Consider the following 23,899-nt stretch of genomic DNA (forward strand, 5'->3'; position numbering starts at 1 on the left):
TAGTTTGATGTGTCTTATTTACATTAATTTACCACTGCCGAACCACATGGAATGCTATTAATCACCAATATACCACCTTATTTTGTATTTTTGAAACAGGGAGTTGGAACAAGGGCTCGCTCTGTCAACTCCGTGCATCATCCTGCTATTGCAGTATTTCCAGGATTTCCTCGCCAGTTATGTGGCATCGCTTCTTGGCATTTTTGGCTAAGATCAGTGTGTAGTTTCTGTTCTTATCAGTTTAATATCTGATATGTCTCCACTTGGGGACTGTATATTAAATTGATTTTTGAAGCAGGGAGATGGAATAAGGGCTTGCTCTGTCCACTCCACGCATCATCCTCCTATTGCAGTATTTCCAGGAATGGTGCACTTTCCTATCTTTGTGAAATAATAATTCAATAAGAGGCATTGGGAACAAGAATATAACTATTTTTAGAGATCACAATTTCAAGATGTTCTGTTAAAAGGATGTATGGAGAAAGAAGCAGTGAGAGCTGCAATTATGTCCACTAGAGGCTGCTGTAGCAGTTATAAATCTGTCCTGCCAAAAACGTAATTTTTCTAAACTTAACATTTTCTAGTAGAGTTTTTCAACCTATTTTGAGCGTAGGTACATTGCTTTAATTGAAAAAATCACGAGGCACACCACCAACCAAAAATGTAAACAAAGATACTCTGTAGCCGCCCGTATTACATATATAGTCATTCTTATCAAAGTGTCTTGAATAGGAACCAAATAAACACAAAAAATTATTTTATTATATTTTACATTTCTTATTTCAAATTGCATTTAACATGTCCACTTCAAAAATACACCTGAACAGTGCCATAACACTCATGTGGCACTAATTCTCGTTTTAATGTAAAATGCTCTGTACCTACTGCCATCTAGTGATAAGAAAATTACATGATTACGCCACTAGTCACTACTACAGCAGACACTCAAAGATGGCGTTATTTGCAGATCATTAATTTTCAAAAAATCTTTTAAGACCAATTACCGTATTTTCTGGACTATGAGCGCACCATACTATAAACCGTACCTTCAAATTTTTTTAACCCCCCTCCTCCCCCCTTGGAAACTTACATATATCAGCCGCACCGGGCTACAGGCCGCTGGTATCTCTGCTGCTCTCGGTTTCCCATAGGGACCCAGCAGAGGGCAGCAGAAGGCTGCGTCCTAATAACTGCTGGATATATTAAGGACGCAGTTCTCCATCTCCAAATCCGGTTTTGTTCACACCGAGCTTAAGTGCAGCGGCTCTATTTCCCTCCTGTACTGCCAGATCGATACTCCTCAACTTAGAAGCTGCATCACATGAGTTTGAAAACATTTCTCCGTCGTGCCTGCTGCTTGTTCCAAATGAAAATTAGCGCGCTCTTCTTTGATTTCCAATTTTGACTCCCAATGACTCACTTTCTGCTAAAGAGCCCCCTGGTGGTTGAAGAAAAATCCACAGAAAAGCCGCATGTTCAAAGTGTAGGAAAAAAGCAGCAGCTTATAGTCCGGAAAATACGGCACCTGACGATCACTCACGGTACACGAGTGTGCCGCGGCACACTGGTTGAAAAACACTGTTCTAGTAGGACTACTTCAGTATTTTTTACTCAATTAGCAGCAAATTACTCAAACAGTATGTAACTATTTGATAAAATGGTACTACAGTTCATATTGTGTGTGTTAGAACGACAAGGTAAAACAGTGGCAGTATGTTGATTTCCAAATAGTACGGCAGGCTCAGCAGGTTAGTCTTTATTTAAAACAAACTTGTTAATTTAGTGAAGTAACTAGACTCAGGCGAATTTACTGTAACTGCTTCAGCAAAAGTAAATTAACTCAGTTTTATTCAGATATTTTCAGGGAGACATCTGTATATAATTTTGAGTGGACATAATTTTGAAAAGTTCTGCTGCTTCTCGTCATGATAGAAGATTTGGAGGACGTGATGAGCTTCCGTTGGCTGCAGTTACATGTAATCGCCAGGAGGGGGATGTCACCACTCCTGTTTATTCCACACCAGAATATTGTGCGTTTTATTTACGTTTCTTCCAAATGTTTATGTTGTGGCTGCATGGTAAAATTTCTATATTAAAAACCTATTAGTCTTATAAAATAAAACTGAATTATGTTTAATTTACCACAATCATTCAAAGAAATGCCAAAAATGATTAGAAACTCTTCAAATGTAGTGAGTTTGGTGATAATGCAATTTATTGAGATGAACAGAAAATAAATACAACATGCCATTTGCTTTTTCAGTGCAAATAAAAATGCAAGAGGTTTGCTCATTTCTTCTGAAAAAGTTATGTTTTGTTTTTTTCTCCTCAAATATTTCAACACACAAGACATCAATGTAAACATGCTTTTATGTGAAAATACAAATTTGTTTTGATTCTACACTTTTTGCTTTTGTACGCAAGTATAAAAATAAAACTCGGGTCATGACACAATCAAACAGCTGATGCATTGCACTGGTTAAGCATCACATTTCAACATGTAAAACTATGTCTAATTACAATTTCTCTTTTTTATACATGTGCTATAAAACTGTGCCGAGTTGTCTATGCTACGCCAAATGTGGGATTTTCAAAGTTCCCAGCCTGGTCTTCAGGAATGTCGTTCTCAGCGAAATCTTCTGGGTCGAGGTCCGCCTCGAACATCCGCTGCAACAACGCGTCCACTGTCCGGTATCCTGCAAGATAATAAAACAATCCGCTGGATAACAAGGACAGAAAGACACTCAACAAAACCATTTTTCTGTCTACTCAAAGCTCTTCAGTCACATAAACATGGGCACATAGTAAATTAGTGGATAGGATGACACTGTAATCTAGGTATTATTTATGTGCTATAAAATTGCACTATCAAGTAATTCAGCTGTCATGAAAATGCTACATATAAAAATAATACGACTTAATAAATTCAACTTCAATATTCAATGCCTATGAAATTGGGTCTCTGTCTCTAACATCTCCTGCTCTTTCAGAAACTCCCAAAAATATCAAGGCATTTCACGCTTCTTCCAACAAACCATGGATGAATCAGATGCTGCAAAGCTGAAGAACACCAACCTTTCAAAAGTAGAAAGGATCAAAACTCATTGAAAAGTAATTCTGCTTTGTAAACTTACTTTTGGAAGCAACTTTAAACAGGAGCGAAGGCAGGTTTGCTGTGGGTGACTGCCCAGATCCTAAATCGTTGTCAATGGTTTCCATGGCGTTGACCAAATTGTCCTCCAGTTTTTCCCTGTTGAAACAGTAAAGATATGAAGGCACAACTCAGCAGAAACAAATCAGTCGCATACAGCCCTCCCACCCTCACCCTGAACAAAAGTAATCTGCAGAGTGTGCACAATAAATCACAATCCCATAATCCAGTGATACAGATAAAACCAAAAGCCTCCTTCATGGCTTCAGTGTTATGTAGAAATCACGCTAGCATACTAAGACCAAGGTGACATTACTGTGCCACGGTGAGCTCCAGTTCCTCAATTTTCCTCTCCAGAGATGTTTGCAGATCACCTTTACCCACAGAGTACTCCACAAAGAACGCCTCGAGAACAAACGCCACAAAGATACTGAAAAAGAAGAGAGCGAGACATGCTTAAGATACAAAGTACTCAGGAGACAAAACAGATACGCAAGAATGTGTTTTATTGCAGGACTAAAAAGGACAAATTATAGCACTTAAATTCAGAATAAACTGAAACATTTAGAGTTTGCTGAATTATCAATAATCTGATAAATTTTGATTTAAAAATATATGGTGTTTCTTTTTTTTCTTGTATGATTCAGTAAAGTGATGATTTCCACTCTGTGGCACCGACTACAATAAATCTCCATGTATGCTGATGATAAACCGTTTTACTTTGTGTAAATATGGCGTTGTTCATCTCTATATCTGCTCTAACAGAAATCCACAAAGCAATTTGATCTAAATAGAGTTAAATTTCATTTGAATCATCTACATTACGGAATTATTCGACCCACTCTGTAAATTTGAGTTACTGGAATAATTCAAAACTGTTCAGGTGTTTGCAAATAACATGTGATAAACAAAACTAATATTGGGAGAATTTAAAAGTCAACACTAATTCTAACTTTCACCGACTACAGAAGCATCAAATTTAATAAACCTTGAATAAAATTTGTTGCAAAACCACCAATTTGCAATCAAAAGTTTTAGTTTCATGACAGCACACCTCAAATAGATAGAATGCTGATATTGTAATGCTGAATTGCATTCTAAAAATTAGTAAGTAAATTTAACTAATAGTTGAGGTTGTGGGACACTTGAGTTTTTACATCGTCTCCCAGTAATCAACACTTGGTGTTACTCTTTGGTAATAACACCACATGTTGCTGCCTACATTGGCCAACATTAATTTTAGTAACTGTGTTCGGACATGAAAATTATTTGTTTTTGTTGCTGGAGACAATGTGGAAGAGTAGGATTGGTAACATCTGGTCATACTTGATGATGATGATCACAACCATGACGTGGAAGAGGACGAAGAAGATCAGGGCCGATTTATGAGTGACGGTGGCAAATCCGGTGCCGAGCAGTGGGATCGGATTAAGGAATGAAAATGGATTTAAATATGAAATCTAAATTCCAGATAATTGAAGTATTTTCTAGTAAAAAGTGAGGGAAAACCCTGCAGGCAGCACTGATTGTGTAAAGGATATCGTGCCATTGGTTGACAACAGTGAGCTCCAACAGCAGGATGAAGGAGGAAACCACATTATTGAAATTATTTTTGCAGTAGCTGAGTTGTGCAAACGTGCTGCCTTTCAGTAACGGATTTCCGCAGTATGCCTTCTCTGGGTTGGTGATGTCTTCATAGAACTTCACTTTGTTTTTGAACAACTCCATCCCCACCATGGCAAAGACGTAATACACCACCTGAGGAAAAAAAAAAACAGCTTAAAGCCTCATGTTCAAACATTTAATTTAGCCTAAAATGTCTTTAATAACACATTAGTTTCAAATAGTTAGATCAGGACTTTATTAATTATAAACTGTTTTAACTTTGGAGAACAATGAGTTTTTATGGTATTGACCCTTTGCAACTACATCACTTAGTCATTCGAGGCGCCATGATGGACGTCAGAAGTGAGGGACGGGAGTTTTGAACACAGCACTGAAATGGTTTTCCAAACTTGTTTTTGCCAGTTTATTCATGGCTTCTTCTACTTTCAGTCGAGCTAATTTGTCTGCGAATGTAACACCTGGTTGGGGCTCATAGACGGCGATATTTACAAAACAGCTAGCTTAGAAGCCGACCCGTACCTCCTCCCTCCTGATGTGTTGATCAAATTACCGACTTTTATTGAATTCACACCACATGATTTATATCAGTATGTCATAAGCGATGTCCCCCCACCTCCCATCCCCAACACCGGAGCAGCATTAAAAATGTACAAAAGATTAAATGCTAAGAAGTTTTATCCATACATGCTAGGCTACATGACGGTGCGGCACCGTCTCCATGGTTACCAACGTTTAAACGCACCTTCTCCATAAAGCAATATTTGATATCTTTCTAATCATACTTACTTATAAAGTATATCAACGTTAGTGTTCGCTGCAAATCCGTGATTACACCGAAGGATGACAGTCATTATTATCAACAGCTGCTAGTCGTTATGGTTAACGGCTGCTATCCATCGCCTGCTGTATCTTTCCTTATTAAAAGTCCGAAAATAAAGACAAGTTTGGTTTCTATCCTTGTCTGTTTAATGCAGCCGACCGCGCAGCATCCTGTAACCATTTTTAAAGTGAAATCAACTAAATAAAAGCGAAATTAGGTTACAGATGAAATGTCTGTTTTTAGACTAGCTTTAAAGGAGCGCATTGGCTGTTTTGACCTCCGTCATGGCGGAGTGGGCGGAGTTCTGGTGACGTCACATTTACAGAACCAATGGTTTTCTTCCATCCCATGGAGTAATTTTTGTTTACTGCTAAACAGAAGCAAACATATTAAGCTATGTTTAAAAGTAAATAAAATTTTACGTTTTTTTTTATATCAGAATCAAAATTAACTTTACTGACCAACATTGTGTTCACAAATAAGGAATCCGACTTTGATTTTCAAGCTTCCATAGTGTACAATGAAAGTAAAAATGCATAGATTTAGGAGAAATAAAATAAGGTACAGCACATGCACATCTTTGCAGTCATTTTTTGTTATAAAAAAGAAAAAGGAATTTTTGTGACAATTTTTGTGCTTATTTTGTTCCACAAAGCAGCTGACAACTTAGGATGTAATGTTCATTGGAGAAACAGCCTGGGGAAAAATAATTAGTGGCTGGTTTTGAAAATAGCACTCTGTAGACCCCCTGCATCCTAGACACAATTTAGACCTTTAACTTTAGGTTCCCCATACGGAGATGTAGCTATATGAAAAAAACATGGTGTTGAGAAAATGACTTGTAGAAGGGCTGCAGGTAATTTGAAGTTGGAGCTTTTTCCAGATTTTTATCCAGGCATCGACAGACTGCAGGAGGCATGAAAGTGAATTTAACTGCTACTTACGAGAATGAGCTGTCCAAATGTAAGAATCGCAGGACCAATTCTTATCAGTGTGTTGATGATCGCACGAAACCTAAAAACATGTACATTTCTTTGTTAGTTTAGCCGGATGAATGGGCACAGACATCAACTCAGATGATAAATTGACAACACAAAGCGAGGTGATCAATTGTTGGGAAAAACAGCAAAGGATGTTGTAGAGATCAAACTATAAACGACTCCGAGTTTTATTCTGATTTTACCGTCCGAGTTTCCACCATGAGGAAAAGTGTGGAAGAGACGCCAACAGAAAAGGGATTGTACGTTTATCTGACTTTTATTGAACACAGTGGACTTGATCATTGGCTGATTGGTATGTATAAATAAATGATCCACAACCAGATAAAGATTCATGAGTGAGAATGTAAGACATTTAAAACCTCTTGATGCTGTCCACCACCCGGATCAACCTGAGGACTCGCAGGATGAAGACAATGTCCAGAACCTGCCGGCTGGTGTATCCGCCCGCTGCATCAGAACAGAACTTATTGTACTTACATTTATGAGATCATGAAAGATGTTTCCTCTTTAGTGTGGTATATATATCCTGTGTTGTGCCATCATAGCTCATCAATCATTTGTTAAAAGGTAAATTGTTTTTATAAACAGTGAAAAACTTTATATCGCATCAGGCAGCAATATAAAGAGCAGCAGCAACAGCAAATGAGTTGGAATAGCAGATTTTTATTGTGTTTTTTTAATCATAAGAACCTAATGGTGTCAGAAGGGACTTTTAAGATCCACTATAGGAACTTTAAAAGTGTTTTTAGTATGCAAAGCAGCTAAAAAGAGACTGAATTATGCATTTCTTTAAAAAAAAAAAAAAATCAGTAGAAATAAAAATTTGTCATAATGCCCATGACTTCAGTTTTTTTTAACAACCAAGAGTTCACAGTTGAATAAAAACCCAACAAGTGAAACAACCATTTGTGTCAGCAGAAATAAAAATCTGTTTTTGTAACTAAAGCTTTTCTTGTTTCAAGCACCACATTAAAGATAAACTCAGTTGAATATATTAGAAGAAAAAGCAGCTCTTACATGATTTTAAGGCAGAGTTGACGATTGTGGCAATAAGAGCAGCAACGACGACGATGGTGTCAAACCTGGAGAGAAAAAGCCGTTTTCAGTTGGCAGATATTGATATGCTGAGAATGTATTAAGAGAACTGGACAGAGAACATCACTAAGACATGTAAATAACTTATTTTACAACCATTTTTTTCTCCAGCAGGGACTTTACAATGTGAAAAAAACAAAAAGAGTTTTTTTTGTTAGGTGTCCAACTTTTACACAAATGGGTGAATTTTTTACACTCTCCTACTGAAACTGTGTTCTCCATCCACTTCTTATAATCCATTCAAAGCATCTAAACTCCCCATTGCAAACGTCTATGGTGGGAGGCAACTGCATTTCTGCTCAGCAGGGCTGCAGGCAACTGAATAAGATATGATGAAACTAAAAGAAAATACTTGGAGCAGCTGCAGCAAGAAAGGTGTAAAGCAGTGGTGTCTAACATCGTTCTTAAATGGGCCACAACAAAATTACACGAGGCCAAAAAAATTAGTAAAACCACAAAATAATTACAGTATTTTATTTCCCACTTAATAATAGCTCTTTAAAAATGCTTGCTGTGCTAAGTAAGGTTTAATAAATTATGTAAAAGCAACTTTGGGTTCTCTAAAGTCTGTTTCTAAGTAGAAATGAGTTGATAAATGTCGATATTTTTACAATGAATTTAAAGAAAAAGCAAAAAAATACACTTGTTGAAAGACGATTACTTTGTGTTAGTATTTTAATTAGTGAGTAATAATTTTGCTTTAGAGAAAAAAGTCATCTCAACCCAATAGTTACTTTATTAAATGCACCAGCACATCACAGATGGTACAAATACCTATATTTATGATGAACCTAGTAATTACAATTTATTGTACTTATTACAATAAGTGCTCATTATTATTGTAATAAATACAATAATAATACTCATTAGACAGCCTGGTCTGTTGTATTCATTACATACTGAAAAGTGAAGTTTGCTATAATTCACTCTAAACAAAAAGAAAAGTACAATATAATCAATAATGTCAAAAAATTTTCAGAATATTACTTATACCATAAAATGGCAGGATTTAAAAACCAAATGAAGCATTCATATGACCCTGGCTGTGATTCTGGTTGTTTTTATTGGTTTATTTTTGGTTTTTTGGTCATAGAATGCATCTTCCTCCACAGAAGATCTTTGGTAATCTCTGCTTTTCCTGTTGTCCGTCTTTGTCGATTCTGACCCGAAGAGTCGGCAGCATCTGATTGTTTCTCTATCCAATGTCCGTCTCTTTAAAATGGACCAGCGTCCAGCAGAACATTGTTCTCTTTGTTCTTAAGTCTTTGTTTTCAGTCGTTAGTCATTTTTAACTGAAGATTAATTTTAAATATTTGCATATGATTATAGGACCCGAGCCGTTCAACCAGGCATAAGATGTGGGAATTATATCTTCACTAAATTATGTACCCAGTGGAACTGAGAGGAAACTTGATATCCTTAGTCACCAAAACTGAAATATTAAAACTAAAACATTGCACAGTTCCAAACGACAGACTGGGTTATTTATATCCTCTTAAACAAAAACTGATTCATTTGCAGAAGTATAAAAATGAAATCTTAACAGAATGAGGTAATGCTCATCTAGTGAAAAAACAATTTTATACCTACTTATAAGTAAAAAGACACCATTTTATATGAATTTCCTCAAACTGGTGTGTACTGGTTCAGTTCACTTTGTTGTAAAAAATTAATATAAATTTTGGAGATGAATACTCAAATTATCCAATCTCATGTATAAATAATTAAATTAGTTTATTATTATTAATTATTATTATTGTTATGTGAACATTGTTCAGTTTGGTTTCTTACATCCAGCTGGGTCTGGTGAAAGACACTCAAAGATCTTCTCTGAAAAAGAGGGCATTCTCGAAACTAAAAACCAACAAACCAGAAAAACAACCAAAATGTTTCGGCGCTGTAGTAATATAGCAGGCTGTTTGCATTCACTTTTACAAATATACACAGAGAGAAGTCTGAAAGTAAAGAAAAAAAAACAAAACAGTAATAATCCCCTTTGTTTCATGAAGCAACTCTGAAGTTTTTACTTTCAGACTTTCTGGCCGCAAACTGAGCCTCATGACTCAGAAGCTGCTTTGCTCCCAAACGAGTAAAAATTCTGCTTAAAGCATCAAAGAGCTGCTCCAAGCGCTTCTGGATGCGCGATGCGAAAAGCAGCCGATGATAAGAGCGGAGATGTGACATACCTGGTGCTTATAATCTGGGATGTGGACAAGCTGTGTGAAATGGATGCAACACGGCTAATTGATTATGACATTTTTAAAAATCAAACGAAAAGATAAATAGTTTTGCTGCTTTGATAAAACAAACTTAAAGCAACCAGACATTGTTTGGGTTCTTCTCCACCCAAACACCGACCCGTCTGTTAATGAAATGTCACTTTGTGATATTTAGCTTGGTGGATTTTACATCAACTGGATAAAAACTAACAGAAATGAAAGCAGTCACATAGCTTCATATTTCACCTCAACGGGGTAAAAATCAATAAATTATAAGCAATTTTTCTAAAATGAAATATGTGGGATTATTTACTGAATCAGCAAAAAACAGACAAGTTTGTTGAATAAAATAAATAAAATCTAAGGAAAAAGCAGAACCATTTTTCTCATAAGCAGGCACGAGTTAGTCACAGTTATGGTTTCATAACTGCTGAATTTTTACCATTTAAACCATTAAATAGTTTAAAATATATTTTAATGTGTTGTTTCAAAAGAGAGCAAGTGTCTCTGGGCATAAGGAATCTCTGCTCCTCCCCCGCCTGTTGCTGAAAGAAAGCCGTTACATTTCTTATTGCTAAAAAAAATTGTTTTTTTGAGGAAACATCTTAGGTAAAAAACAAAAACGTGAACAGTGATGTGGAAACTAAAACTGCACCGCTTATCCAAGTTGTTAGCTTTCGCAGGCTTCCTCTGTTTAAAAACTAAATAAATACATGACATTAATCACCAAAATATTTTAAGCAGCAGCAGGAATCAGATTTTTAATCTTCATTCAGATCATTAGCATTTTAATGTGATTTTTGTCTAAATATATGACTATTTTGTCATTTTTTACCTTTAACTGCATAGAAAGTCAGCAGAGGTCAACAAGAATATCTTTTTATTGTTTGTGCAGTAAACAACAAAAACAGCAGTAGGAGAGAATAAAGAATGAAACATTAAGTGCAGGTGGTGTTCATTAAAAACTCGTTCTCACCAGTTCCAGAAGCTGTGTTTGGAGAAGAAGGCTCTGGGCTCAAACGCGTAGAGTTTCAACAGGATCTCCAGAACGTAGAGCGCCAGAAAAACCCACTCCGAGTTGGAGATCAGCGGATTCTCCTCATCCAGGCCGATAAACACGGCATTCACCAGGATGATCAGGTCGAAGGTGATGACAAAGCCCCTGTAGTTAAAAAAAATAATGCAGTCAATATTCTGCTTGTTTCTGTTTTTCTTGTGCGATAAGTGGCCGTACGGAGAGCTCACCGGTGTTGGACCACTCTGCAGACCAAGCGGCTCGGCTTCGATTCGTACAAACTGGGGATCAGACTCTGAAGTGGGTGCGGTCTCGACTTCAGCGTAATCACTTCGATGTTCAGAAGATCAGCCAGCTGGACAAAAGCCACCTTACCTAACCATCAACAACCCGGAAAAAAAGAAAAGAATAAAACAATTTAAGGTTTAATTACTACAAAACCAAATTCCATCTGTAATATTTGCATAACTTCTGTCAACAAGAAGAATCTATCTGGATGTTTAAGCAATATTCTCACATTTTGGGGACCAACATGCATTTTATCTTTGCATCAGACTTCTTATTAACTTATTAGGGGTCTGGAAAATGAGCCATTTCAAAAATCTCTCAAATCTAACATTACAAATCAGCAGGCGCTGCCCTTCACCTAGCAAGCTCAGCTGAACCCAGCCTGTTACCTAGCAACTCCATCAAGCTCAGCCCGTTACCTAGCAACCCAAGCAAGTCAGCCGGTTTTAACTCTGTATGTGCTGTACAACGGCTGCTGGAACTGTTTTATTGTTGACTTAGCATTCAGAAACCATTTGTTGGCTGTGCAGGACACCCTACTTGTGCTTTTCAAAGATGTACAGTTGTATCGTTGCACATCTGTTTGCAACCATTTTCATGTGAGTGTAAAAGTTGCCAGAAGCAGCTTATTGGGATTTAAAGTGGCAAGACCCCATAAAACGGCTCATTCTGAAAGGAGCTCAAAAAAGGAAGAACTGACAGGATTAAAATTTCATTAAGAACGATTTTGAACAAAAATTTTATGAACATATTTTGCATATTCCATAGAAATATCCTAACCTCTTCAAGGAAGCACAACAGGTGATCTTTAAGGACAGGAATCGATATCTGCTGCAGTAACATTGCCTGGTTTCTCACAGTAAAGGTCTTTATCGCGGGTTCTCTCTGATTGCGACAGACGATGAGCTGGCAGTTTGTGCATTTCTCACTCTGAGCGACCACAAACAGCCGCTTCGACCTCAGAGCCAGATGTTTTATCAAAAAATTCAAAACAACAAAAGACTTTGGTCAAGACAGTCAATAAATGCATCTTGTGTAACCTGCAGTACGCCAATTAAAAAATGAAGTAGTGCAATAGCTTTCATTAGACAGTAGAAGAAGAAAAAATAAAAAACTCTTGATAAAAGTTCGACTAATTCTAACCCAAGATAATAAAAGGTCCGACATTTCTCTGAAACAGGTGTTATGTTCATGTTAGTTTATTTTATGTTCCAATGACAAGCGAGTAGATTAGTGTGGTTGACTTGTAAAAGTAATAAAAAGGGTAAAAAACTAAATTACATTAGTTTAGTCTAATAACAACCAGCCTTATTATATATATAGCTTTAACTATATATAAACTTCTCATTATTTCCTACATGATACACTAAGAACCAGTTTCTTTTTGAATTTGATTTATTAACAGATAAGAGCTTTTTAATGAGAACCATAAATTCACATATCAACATGACAAGTTAAAATATGCCACATGCAGTAAAATCTTAGGCCTGAAGGCAGACCATGTTTTCACTGCAACTGGCCAATTACATTGATTTTATTATTACAAAATAAAACAAATGTGTCCGTTTGAAACTGCTTGTTCTGTTTGGACGATCTGATCTAAGCAGAACTGGATGATCAAGCAGTTTGACTTCCTGTATGTGGAGGAACGGCGTGAAGAAAATGAGTGAGCAAACCTTCGCTGTGAGGAGAAGACGGAGCTGCATCATGACCAGAGGAGGGCAGAGAGCCAAAACATTTACTCAACCAAGAGCAGCTCTACTTCAGTACATTTTCACTCAAGAGTAAAAAGTAGTCATCCAAGAAATTACTCGAGTGGAAAAGTATTTGGTAAAGTCTACTCAAGTACTGAGTAATTGATCAAAACATTAATCATTTAATATTTAAAAAGTACAACAGACCAAAACATACAATTATGTAGAAATGTTGGCATCTTAAAGAGCAAAATTAAAATAATTTGTATGAATAACATAATTGCAAAATAAGTGAGGTCAGTTGAAGTCCAGATTGAAAACGCATCTATTTTCCCTGACATTCAACACCAGTTAAAATAAAAGGAAAAATATTGTATCTTAATTCATTCTAGTTTTTTTTTTTAGAAATTGCTGCAACTGAAACCAAGCATGTCTTGGTTTCTAATCATATTATTATTTCTTTTGTATTTTACTTCCCATTTTATTTATTTATAGTCAAACTTTCATTGCTTTATTATTTATGTCTATTATGATGCAATTATTGTGAAGCACTTTGGCCAACTAAAGTCGTTTTAAAAATGCTTTATAAATAAACTTTAACTTGGCCTCAAGTTACTCAGAGTATCCAGAAAATTTACTCAAGTAGTAATACTTCATTATAAAATTACTCAACTAAAAGTAAAAATACTCCTAAAGGTAAATGTTGTCCAAAAGATTCCTCAAGTACCTGTAACTAGTTACTCTGATCATAACTGGCATCATTTTTTTAAAGGTATTAATACGTTTATTTCAGATAAATATAATTTATATTGGTTGGGCCCAAGCAGTGAAGGTCTCATCTGTTTAACATTGAGTTTATTTCTGTGAAAGTTCCATGTTTCAGTGTTGATGAACGCGCAGTTCGGCCCGGTTCCTGACCCACCTATGAAGCCTTGGTTGCCGTCGTCGCAGACTCTCCACAGCAGCTCTCTGTGGGCGCTGCTGATGTCGGGTCGTGCCTGTTGGACCAGCTTGTTCCAGTTTTCATGGCTCACCACAGGCGGGCCGCCTTCTTCCCTCTGCTCCTGCAGGACGCCGAACGCTCGCGCCATTTTGTGCCGTTTGGCCCTCACCAGCTGCCGTATCTCCTCCTGTTTTAAGGCAAAACAGAAAAGTGGGGACTTGGACTTTTAAATGTTGCTTCATACATGGAAAACATTTTTATTTTCCATGTTTGATCTCATTGTGGTTCTATGCTTAAATGAACCACAGAATATTTAATTTTTTGTTGGTTTTTATTAGTTTACAATTCAAACTTTACAAAGGGATAAAAAAGCTAACAAGACAAGAATTTATACAACTGTCAGTACTAGTTCTAGAAAAATTTGTGTGTTGTAAAAAAAACAAAAAAATATTTCTATATCAGTCAGTCTATACCTTGAGGTGTTTTTTGTAGTTGTTGAACACAACAGCCAGGAAGACGGACATGAAGATGTACGTGTTGACGAGGATGTACAAGATGAAGAACAGGGCGAAAATAGAGTTGGCGTTGTATGCAGGCATCCTGCAAACGAGAAGCAGACGGCATTTATTGCAAATAATTACATGTTTGCAAGAAACAGTCAAAAATGTAAAGTCACAGTTCAGTTCCTTCCTTCTGTGTATCTCAGAAGGCAGAAACAGTTCATGTGGTTTTAGTGTCACAGTTTTATAAATTGCAGTAGAACTTTTTGCCCAATACAAAGACCATAGTTGGGTAGTAGCTAGTTACATTTACTCAATTACATTCACTTTAGTAACATACTTTTAGGAGTATTTTTACTACACTGCACTTTTTACTTGAGTCGTTTTATTTATTCTCTTGAGAAATTTCTTTGGATTTTCTACCCACTGAATGAAGAACAAAGACGTTTTAACCAAAAAATTCACCAGACACAAACCTGCAGATTTTAACGTTTCATGAGTTTTTTTTTTTATTTAAAGAAACTGATTTGTAAAAATTATCTTTTCCCAGATTTTGTTATTTTTCGTTACTTATTTGAATTATTGTCATTTTTGCCTATAAAATACCAAAATTTCCTCTTAACTTTATATTTTGGTCCATCTGATGATGTAATTTTAACATATTAAATGTTTGATAATTTGATCAGTTACTCAGCACTTTTTATCAAATGTTTTACTCGAGTAATTTTTTGTACAGCCATTTTTTTTTACTTTCATTTGAGTAAAAATAGGTTGAATCAGTGATACTTTTACTTCAGTTCAATTTGTCAGTACAAGGACAAACAGAGAAGATGGATTGGTTGATTATTAGCTTGCTTTTTATTTAAACTTAAATTAATATCTTTTCTTCCAACAGAATTTAATAACTTTAAGAGTTTTGTCCTATAAAAAAATTAACAATAAAATAGTTTTGACAACACAAGTAAAACAGAAAACCTTGTAGATATTCAGACTCACAACTTGTGTTATATTAAAACTATTTGAAAACAATAGACTTGATCTGTAAAAGTTTTTATAACTCGGCTTCAAATGTTTTGGGCGTAAACTAAAGCTGAAGAGAACGAGCAGGATGTTTTATAGATGTGAACGGTTCCCTTACATGACGTCAGGACTGTTGGCTGTGGTGACGAGGACATACAGGTCAAAGACAATCTCCAGGTAGTTAGTGAAATACGAAGCTCCTTCTATGGTCTTCAGGCCTCTGCAGACAAAAAAAAACAAAAAACATTGAGTTTAAGGAAACGCTCTCCTAAATGTCACCAAGTAAAATTATATCACGTCAGATCACAAATTGTTCCAAAACAGTAAAAACACATGTAGAAATCTCTCATTTAATTATCAAGATGTTTTGGATCAGATGTAAAATATTTTTTTTATCTGAAAGAAACCAATATTGTAGTGGTGTGAAGACATCTTGTAATTTTTCACATCAAAGTAAAGTCAGTCTAACCGGGGAAACAAAAACAAAGCCTCATTAGAGACCAAAAATGCATAAAAAGCCGTTTGTTTTTGCCCCTTTGAGATCCGCCTGACTATTTCTGGTGAATAAGTGTGAGCTCTTATTTTGAAGCTGCAGACTTTATCTTATATTTGTGTTTGGGTCAGGTTGGAAGTGGTCGAGTCCCCTAGTAAACACTGCTGATGAGGAAGCCTGAAAATGCTAAGTTAAATAAAGCCTCCTCCGCTTTTAACTCATGTAGAAATCAGTAACATTATGGCTACTTGCTTGATAGAAAAAAAAATGGTGACAGACAAAACACAAATGTTCTGTAAACGTCTACAAAACTGTGAAAGGTTAACTGCTGAAGTTAGCATCTGCTTCATATTAGCTCACTGATCTGCTCTGTACTTGATTTCCTCTAGTTCAACAAACGCAGTCCTTGAGATAAATCAAACCTAAAGTCCCTCTGTGCATCTGTAAGCTACGGATTGCTGACCTCTGTGTGAAAACACACAAACGAAGACGGAGCCATCGTACCGTTTGCTCAGCAGCTTGAGGGCCATGAGGGAGAACATGAGGACACTGAATATGAAGAGGACGAAGACAGAGGAGACCTCAGGAAGAGCGTTCCGGATGCTCCTGAACGCTCTGCGGAGCTGAACGCAGAAACAAACATCGATCAATCAATCACGTTCATTTGTTCAGCACATTTCAGCAACCAGGCTGTTCAAAGTGCTTTACGTCAAGTTGTAGAACACAGTCAACGATTGTCAAGTGACAATCTGGTTCTGATTAATATTTCATTGATTATGTTTCAAAAGCAACTCTAAACAGCTGAGATTTTAGTCCAGATTTAAAGGAGCTCAGTGTTTCAGGCATTTTGCAGTTTTCTGGAAGTTTGTTGCAGATTTGTGGTGCATAGAAGCTAAATGCTGCTTCTCCATGTTTTTTTTCTGGTTCTGGGGATGCAGAGCAGAACCAGAACCAGAAGACCTGAGGGTTCTGGAAGGTTGCTATGACAACAGCAGATCTTTAATGTATTGTGGCGCCAAGCCGTTCAGCGATTCATAAAATAATAGCAGGATTTTAAAATCTTTTCTCTCAATGTAGTGAGCTTTAGAACTGGGTGATGTGCTCCAACTTCCTGGTTTTAGTCAGAACTCCAGCAGCAGCGTCTGGATCAGCTGCAGCTGCAGGATCGATTGGTTTTAGGCAGACCTGCGAGGAGACTAATGCAGTAATCAATGCAACATTTAGCGCAACAACTTATCACCCAGTAAAATTAAATTATAAATAGAGGGATTTCTCACTGATTTAATGGGAGTTTGAAAAATTAATTTGATCATGTTGCTGAATGTTTTTCTCCTGAAGCGGAGGCCAAAGCAGCGGCTGCCGATTGCTGCATTCAGGCCCTTACCTGCCGTCCTTCTGTGACGTTGATCAACAGGAGCGGGCGCAGCACTCGAGACCAGCGAACGCTGTAAAGGTTAGCAGCTTTCAGCGCTCCGTAGATGATCATGTCTATTAACGTGAGCTGGATGACACACAGAGGAATACATGTATTTATACAGAGACACATGACTGTAAGAGAAAGTTACAGTCGTATTCAATACATTTGAATTTCATACAATGTTTTTTCCTTGGTTTGACGTAATATTCTAATTTTTAATGTCTTTTTTTCCCATAAACTGTGCAGAAAATCTTCACATCTAACAGAAATAAACACTTTCAAACATCCGTCTGTGTGTGATTAACTTATATGACGTGATTCACCAAGTAATACATTTCCTAAAATTGATAGACTTTCCAATAATATCCTCATGAGCTAAATAATCTACAGATATTGTAGGTTTCATGCCGACTTCTAAATTAGTGTAGGAATCTTTTTATATACATTTAATCAGAATCAAAATATTCTATAATAAGTTCCACCATCTTAATTAATGGTCATGTGAATAGTTTTCAGTCCAGTTTATATGGAATAAATAAAATCTCAGAGGCCGACTTTTTAAGCCTTTGAGTTTAATGAAAATGATTTCCTGTTCTCTTATTTTGGCTGATTAGATTGATTAAATCTAGAATAATGTGCTGAGGATGCGACTGAATTGAAGTAAAGTTCACTGATAGAGCTGAAACTAACGGTCATTTCAGTAATCCATTAATCAGGTAAAAATCGTCTCCTACAGATTTTTCATTCAATAATTTTTGTACAACATTAGAATGCATTAAAATATGCAAATAAATAATTCAATTCCTTTTTTGTATAAGAAACTAAACATTGTACTGCCTAACATGTAAAAACACAACAAAAAGATTAATCTGCAGCTAAAAAATACTTCTAGCATTAACATATGGAAAAACTTATTAATATAGTGAAGGACAGATCTGTTAACCACTTTTTGGATTAACTGTTTAATAATTAAAGAGCAAAAGATGCTTAATAGGATATTTTCTTTACAAAATTTGAACCAAGTGAGGCTAAAACTGCCCTTTGAGGAATCTTGGGTAAAATGTATTTACAAAGTTGTTGTTTTTTCTTAAATGTAAAATGTAAACATTTTTTATCCAGTGTTGGTTTAATTATTGTTCTGCGTATGTTTTTCTTTCATCATGTGGCATTTTTCAGAGTCTGTACGCTCCAGTTAACAATTAATCAATACTGAATTAGTTGATCATTTACAATTAATTGTTTCAGCTCTAAATGTCAGATCAAAACATCCTGAAATAAAGAACTTGTATTTTTTATGCTAACATCTGATCACCCTGCACAGGACAATGTTATCTGTAACCACAAAACCTGAAGGTTTAAACTGTGTCCCTGCTGAAACCTTTGGTCACCACTGGAACATTATGCTTTCAAAATAAACACATTGCATTATGCAAGAACTTTTAAACTGTCCCTCCACAGAGGGGAAGAATTGCTGCTATAAATTAAGTTGTTCAGCAGGAGTGCTTCATGCCGTTTTAGCGAGTAGTGAGGCTCAGAGCCACCAGGAAGCCTCTGCTGCTCCAAAGGCGCTGACTTGACAATATTTCTGGCTAAAGGCCGTTTCACAACAGCAGCCAGAACGTCTTCTCAGCACATTCAAGCCCTCCGAGTTCACAGACAGGAACTCTGCTCAGCACACTGCAACTATTTCACTCAAAAAACAAGGAAGAGTCCAAGAACCACCAGGATTCAATGTTTCCAGTTACTTGAACATGGTGTCATTTTGACAGCTTTCATCTGAGGAGCGTCTCTGAAGTTTCAAAACGCAACATCCAGACTTCCAATTTACTGCACTAAAGCAGATTTACTCGAGTGTTTTAAAGAGTCAGATGAAATCCTACCAAGAGGACGACGATGATGCAGATGTTCTTTGGGTCCTTCCAGAACTTTTCCCGGGGAATCACCTTGGCGTAGTGAACAAGCCGAATGGTGAAGACGAGCAGGCAGAGCAGCTCCACCAGCATGGTGGCCTGAAGGCAGCGCAGCACAACACAAACCCAGTGAAAACAACGTCTCACTTTTTTTAACCCGCCTTCCCTGCGGGTTAAACTCAAAATGTTAGCTTTGCAAAAATATTGTTAGAAAATTTCCAGGTGGTGGTGGTGGTTGTTGTTGTTTGAGACCAGATTATTTCATTTTATGAACTGTGTCTAAGGTTCGCACTGATTATGGGAAAAAATAAAAAAAAATTAAAAATCCTTCCAGTTTATTACCTAGATTGTATTTTGATATCTGTGGTTTGTAGTTGTTGCCGTTTTGCTGCCGTCTTGCCCAGATATCAATGAGACACGCCTGGTTAAATGAAGGTTACATTACACGCATCCAGAGCAGAACTTTTCAAAGGCAAACAAATGTCGAAAATGATTTATTGGGGTTTTATGTGAGAGCATGATACCACAAAGTAGTGGATATTTGTGAAAGTAAAAAGGTTTTAATTCTTCTATAAATCAAATAGAGATGCAACTAACAATTATTTTAGTAATCGATTATTTGGATACAAAACGCGGCTAATTCTGCAGATTCTTCATTAAACCACCTAAACCTTTTGTTTTCTTTTTTACATAGTACTAGAAATACATTAAAATCAAAATAAATTATTTTTCTAAATGATAAAAAAAACATTTATCGTCTAAAATGCAACAGCAGCATTCCTTTAGCGTACGCTTGATCATTTGTAGCAAAGGATGCATCTGCAGCTAAAAAATACTTCAACATGAGAAAGTTCAGCCATTTCTTTTCAACATAATATCAATACAGTGTACAGCTGACCCGTTTTTTTTATGTTTTGGATTAACTGATTAATAATTGGACAGCAAAAGGTGCATGATAGAAGTCGTGTATGAAAACTGGAAAGTAAGTTGAACACTCAGCTGACTAGTTACAGGCTTCAGAATGAGTCTTTCTGAATACTAGACTGAGGTAAAACAGTAACTACTAATAAATCTCTGTATCCTAACAGGCTGAGATTTTAGTTTTTTTATTTGATTCCCCAGTTAAAGTAGAGGATTGCCAGTTTCTAATAAAACCATTGGAGTAAAGGTGTTTAAGAAATTAACAATCTTCTTCGTCATTTCAAAAACTATTGGACAAACTGCTTCCTGTTGATGCCTGAGGGAAATGTGACAGATCTGTGTTTATACGGTGTGGACTTTAGAGCTAATTAAGCTTTTTACAGAACTTGTTTTATGGGCGTTTCTTTTTTTAGTTCATAACTTCAACAAGGAAATCCCCCAACGTGAGGAGAACCATCTGCAACGCAACGTTTTACTCAGCATCCGTCAAATGCTCAACGTCGATGTTAAACAGTGAGACAATGTCTCAATCTGGCACAAAGAAACTGAGCAAAATGGTTTTAAATCGTCCAAATCATTGTTTAAAATGGGTTTCAATTGAAATTCCATACTTCCCATGTATAGATATTTTTTTTTATATCATTATGGCTATTTGAGAACAAAACACTTGAGTTTTATCATCACTGTTTTTTTTAATATACCACGAATTGTACTGGAGATTTCTTAGGATTAAGGAAAAAGAGGCATTTTCAGCTTTTTCTTTTGGGAAAAAAAACAGTTTAAAAACTGTGGGTCCAGTTTAGACCCAGAAATAAACGGATCTAAAGGCTTAAAATAAACAACAAAAGACCTTCTTTGAATTTCCTGAATGGGTTTGAGGCTAAACTGACATGGATACAAACTAAAGTTTTGATTTTCCCAACCAAAGATTAACACCTTCTTGTGATACTCTAAATATAAACAACAGAATAAGAAATTGAAAGTCACGTTTTCAATCTCCAATTTTCACTTTTAAATGCTTCTCCAGGCTTTAAACATTATAGAAGCGATTGGGTCAAATAAAAGGAGCATGTAAAGGTATGACATAGACATCATGCTCTGTTAGCATTTTCTGTGCGTGTCCAGCAGAATCTGCCTTCGTACCCACGTGGGCAGAGAAACCAGAGCCGGTTCCTCAAAGATCGCCAGCGACAGATTGACCAGGATGAAGAAATACAGGAGAACCTTTAAGGCCCAGTGGTTGTAGAGGAGGTAGAGTCTGAAAGCACACAAAACACCAAGACATTATAAACCTGTGATGAAGGAAGCACCACTAAATGTGAACTATAATGTTAACCTGGTGCAGTGCTCTTATTGCAACGACTGGAGTCAGGAGGAATCATGCAAACAAAATACAAAATATAAACAAAATCCCACAGTCTCCAAAAATCGTAAGATTTTTTAAAAGTTAAATGAGTCACAATTATCGTCTGTCAATATTGATAATTATTGATTCTTTTTTTTGCTTTAAATATCTGAAATACTGCAGATATCTACAGTTTCTTCTCAAGCTGTTGTACTCATTTTCTCCTTTCACTCCACGCCGTTGTTTTTTTATTTTTAGGCAGGAATGAAACAAAGGGGCAAAACCTGAAACTGCTGCTGTGCAAGTTACTAGTTATGTTGTTGCTAGGTAACCAAAGAATGAGCTGTTGCTAAGGAAACAAAGAGTGAGTGAGTAGAGGCCAACTGAGGTTGAGCAACTAAAGCCTTTCCTCTGCCTACATCTCCCAGAATGCTGTGCGGTTCTGAATCTGAGTTCAGTGAAATTATTGAACATTCTAATATATTTTCTATTGATACCGATCACATGTATTGTGATATATATTATTGATTTATTGCCCAGACATATTGTAAGGCTATTGCTTTCTAGAGGTGTGTGTGCTTCTCCTACTCTGTGACGTATAAAAGCCTGGACAAAGCCACAAGAGGTGAAACACAGTTTTGTAAACCAACAAAGCTAAGTGAACATTCTCCAATAAAGATGACTGCCTGGTTTCATTATTTCATACATGCTTTTATCCAAGATCAAGTGTTTGAGAACTTGATCTTGTTAAACATCCGATGGCCTCACCTGACAGCCTGAGGTGACGTATCAAAGTAGATGTTTCTGTTGTACTGGGCATCTGACACATAGATGGTAGCCAGGTCAAAATCCTGAAAATGCACAGAGCAGCTGTTAAAAAACAAAACTATTTTCTCACTCGTCTGCCTCAACCTCAAAAGACAGAAGCAGTTACTAAAAACACATGAAGACTGAGACTGTTCCAAATTCAATTTCCTGCTTGGCTCGAACCGTCACCTGTAGTAGATCCTGAGAGAGGAAGAACACTATATTAACCCCCCCCCGCCCCCCACAGCATCATGTACAATGCTGTCTGCATGAAACACTCCATACACTTCTGACCAATCACACAATACTTTGCATAGACCTGAACCTGGTGTGGACTTGATTTTCATCTCGTAACTACGTCAATGAGAGCAGACTGCGACTCTTTGGACATAAAACCCGAGCATATTCTCTGAGACCGTGCTGATTTCCTCCTCCTTCAACATCATTTATCCGGCATGTGAGGGCCAGACAATATGGCTGAAAAACATGTCATGATATAAGTGTTCCATATAAAGTCAATATCAATAATCACAGATTAGTTTTTTTGTTTTCAATATACAAAATACTTAAAAACTGGTGGTGTGATCTTTCTTTTGGCATATGGCATTGTTTTTTTGTTATTTTAAGCAGTTATGAGGCATGGCGGTGAAACCTTAAACTGTTGCCGTGCAAGTTACTCAACAGGTTGTTGCTAGGTAACTAAAGAATGAGTGAGTTGCTAGGTAACCAAAGAGTGAACGAGTCACTTGATGCCACCAACTTTGCTTGGATGGTTGCGAGAGGTTCTCGCCGTCTACATCTCCCAGAATGCTGTGCAGTTCTGGATCAGAGTTCATGAATAGTTTAAATATTAAATATTCTGTCAAACATATTATCCATTTATCCTGATCACATGTCTACTATCAGACGTATTGTTATTGATTTATTGTCCATACACGTAAATATAATCATACTCTGAATATGTCCCAACAATCTCGGCCTTACTTTTAAGAACTTTGTCTCCACCGCACACCTCACCACTGTCTTCCTGTCCTTGTATGCCACGCAGTGCCCTCAAGCATTTTTCTGCCAGCTTAACTTCCTCATACAGCACCACAGTTCCTCTCCACAAAAACGCAGCACTACTTATTCTGTACTTCTCCATCAGCACTGTCAAAGTAAGCATTAGATCTGTAGTTCACTCAACACAAACAACACTGCTAACTGTTGTTAGCAGTGTTGTTTGCTAACAACACTGCTAACAACAGTTAGCAGTGTTGTTAGCTGTGTTAGCATCCATGTTTCTCTCCATGTTTCATGGAGAGAAACATGGATGTTTCTCTCCATGAAACATCCATGATGTTTCATGGAGAGAAACATCAGCTTCTCTCCATGATAAGATGATGTTTGTCATTTTTAAGCCCTCTGTTTGCATGTGGTACAGCTCTGCTAATGCATGTTGGTCCCCAAAACACACCCACATTCATCCCTTTACAATTAAGATAAAATGGACTTAGAATGAATATCGGGCGATATTAGTCATTTTATAATATATTAGCATTGTTCCGATAAACAAAACTGGGCCAATATTAACGAATATTTATTTCCTTCCTGTTGTCATTTGTTTCTGGAGGGGGAGTGAACAAAGTTGGTCA

The 23,899-nt window shown here is 36.7% G+C and overlaps 1 protein-coding gene across 1 annotated transcript; it reads right to left on the bottom strand.

Annotated features, from left to right (window-relative positions):
• Positions 1-2,192: 2,192 nt before the first annotated feature.
• tpcn3 (two pore segment channel 3) lies at positions 2,193-22,450 on the bottom strand (the record flags this gene model as incomplete). Its single annotated transcript, XM_007544350.2, has 18 exons — positions 2,193-2,696; positions 3,135-3,250; positions 3,468-3,581; positions 4,478-4,568; positions 4,693-4,909; positions 6,542-6,611; positions 6,958-7,045; positions 7,616-7,680; positions 10,889-11,074; positions 11,158-11,302; positions 13,832-14,039; positions 14,326-14,452; positions 15,491-15,592; positions 16,370-16,488; positions 17,250-17,366; positions 19,163-19,291; positions 21,257-21,371; positions 22,227-22,450. Coding segments are annotated over 18 exons (2,364 nt in total), but the record flags the coding sequence as incomplete, so codon positions are not given.
• Between the last annotated feature and the right edge of the window lie 1,449 nt (positions 22,451-23,899).

Source organism: Poecilia formosa, unplaced genomic scaffold, assembly GCF_000485575.1.
Source record: "Poecilia formosa unplaced genomic scaffold, Poecilia_formosa-5.1.2 Scaffold1118, whole genome shotgun sequence".
NCBI lineage: Eukaryota > Metazoa > Chordata > Actinopteri > Cyprinodontiformes > Poeciliidae > Poecilia > Poecilia formosa.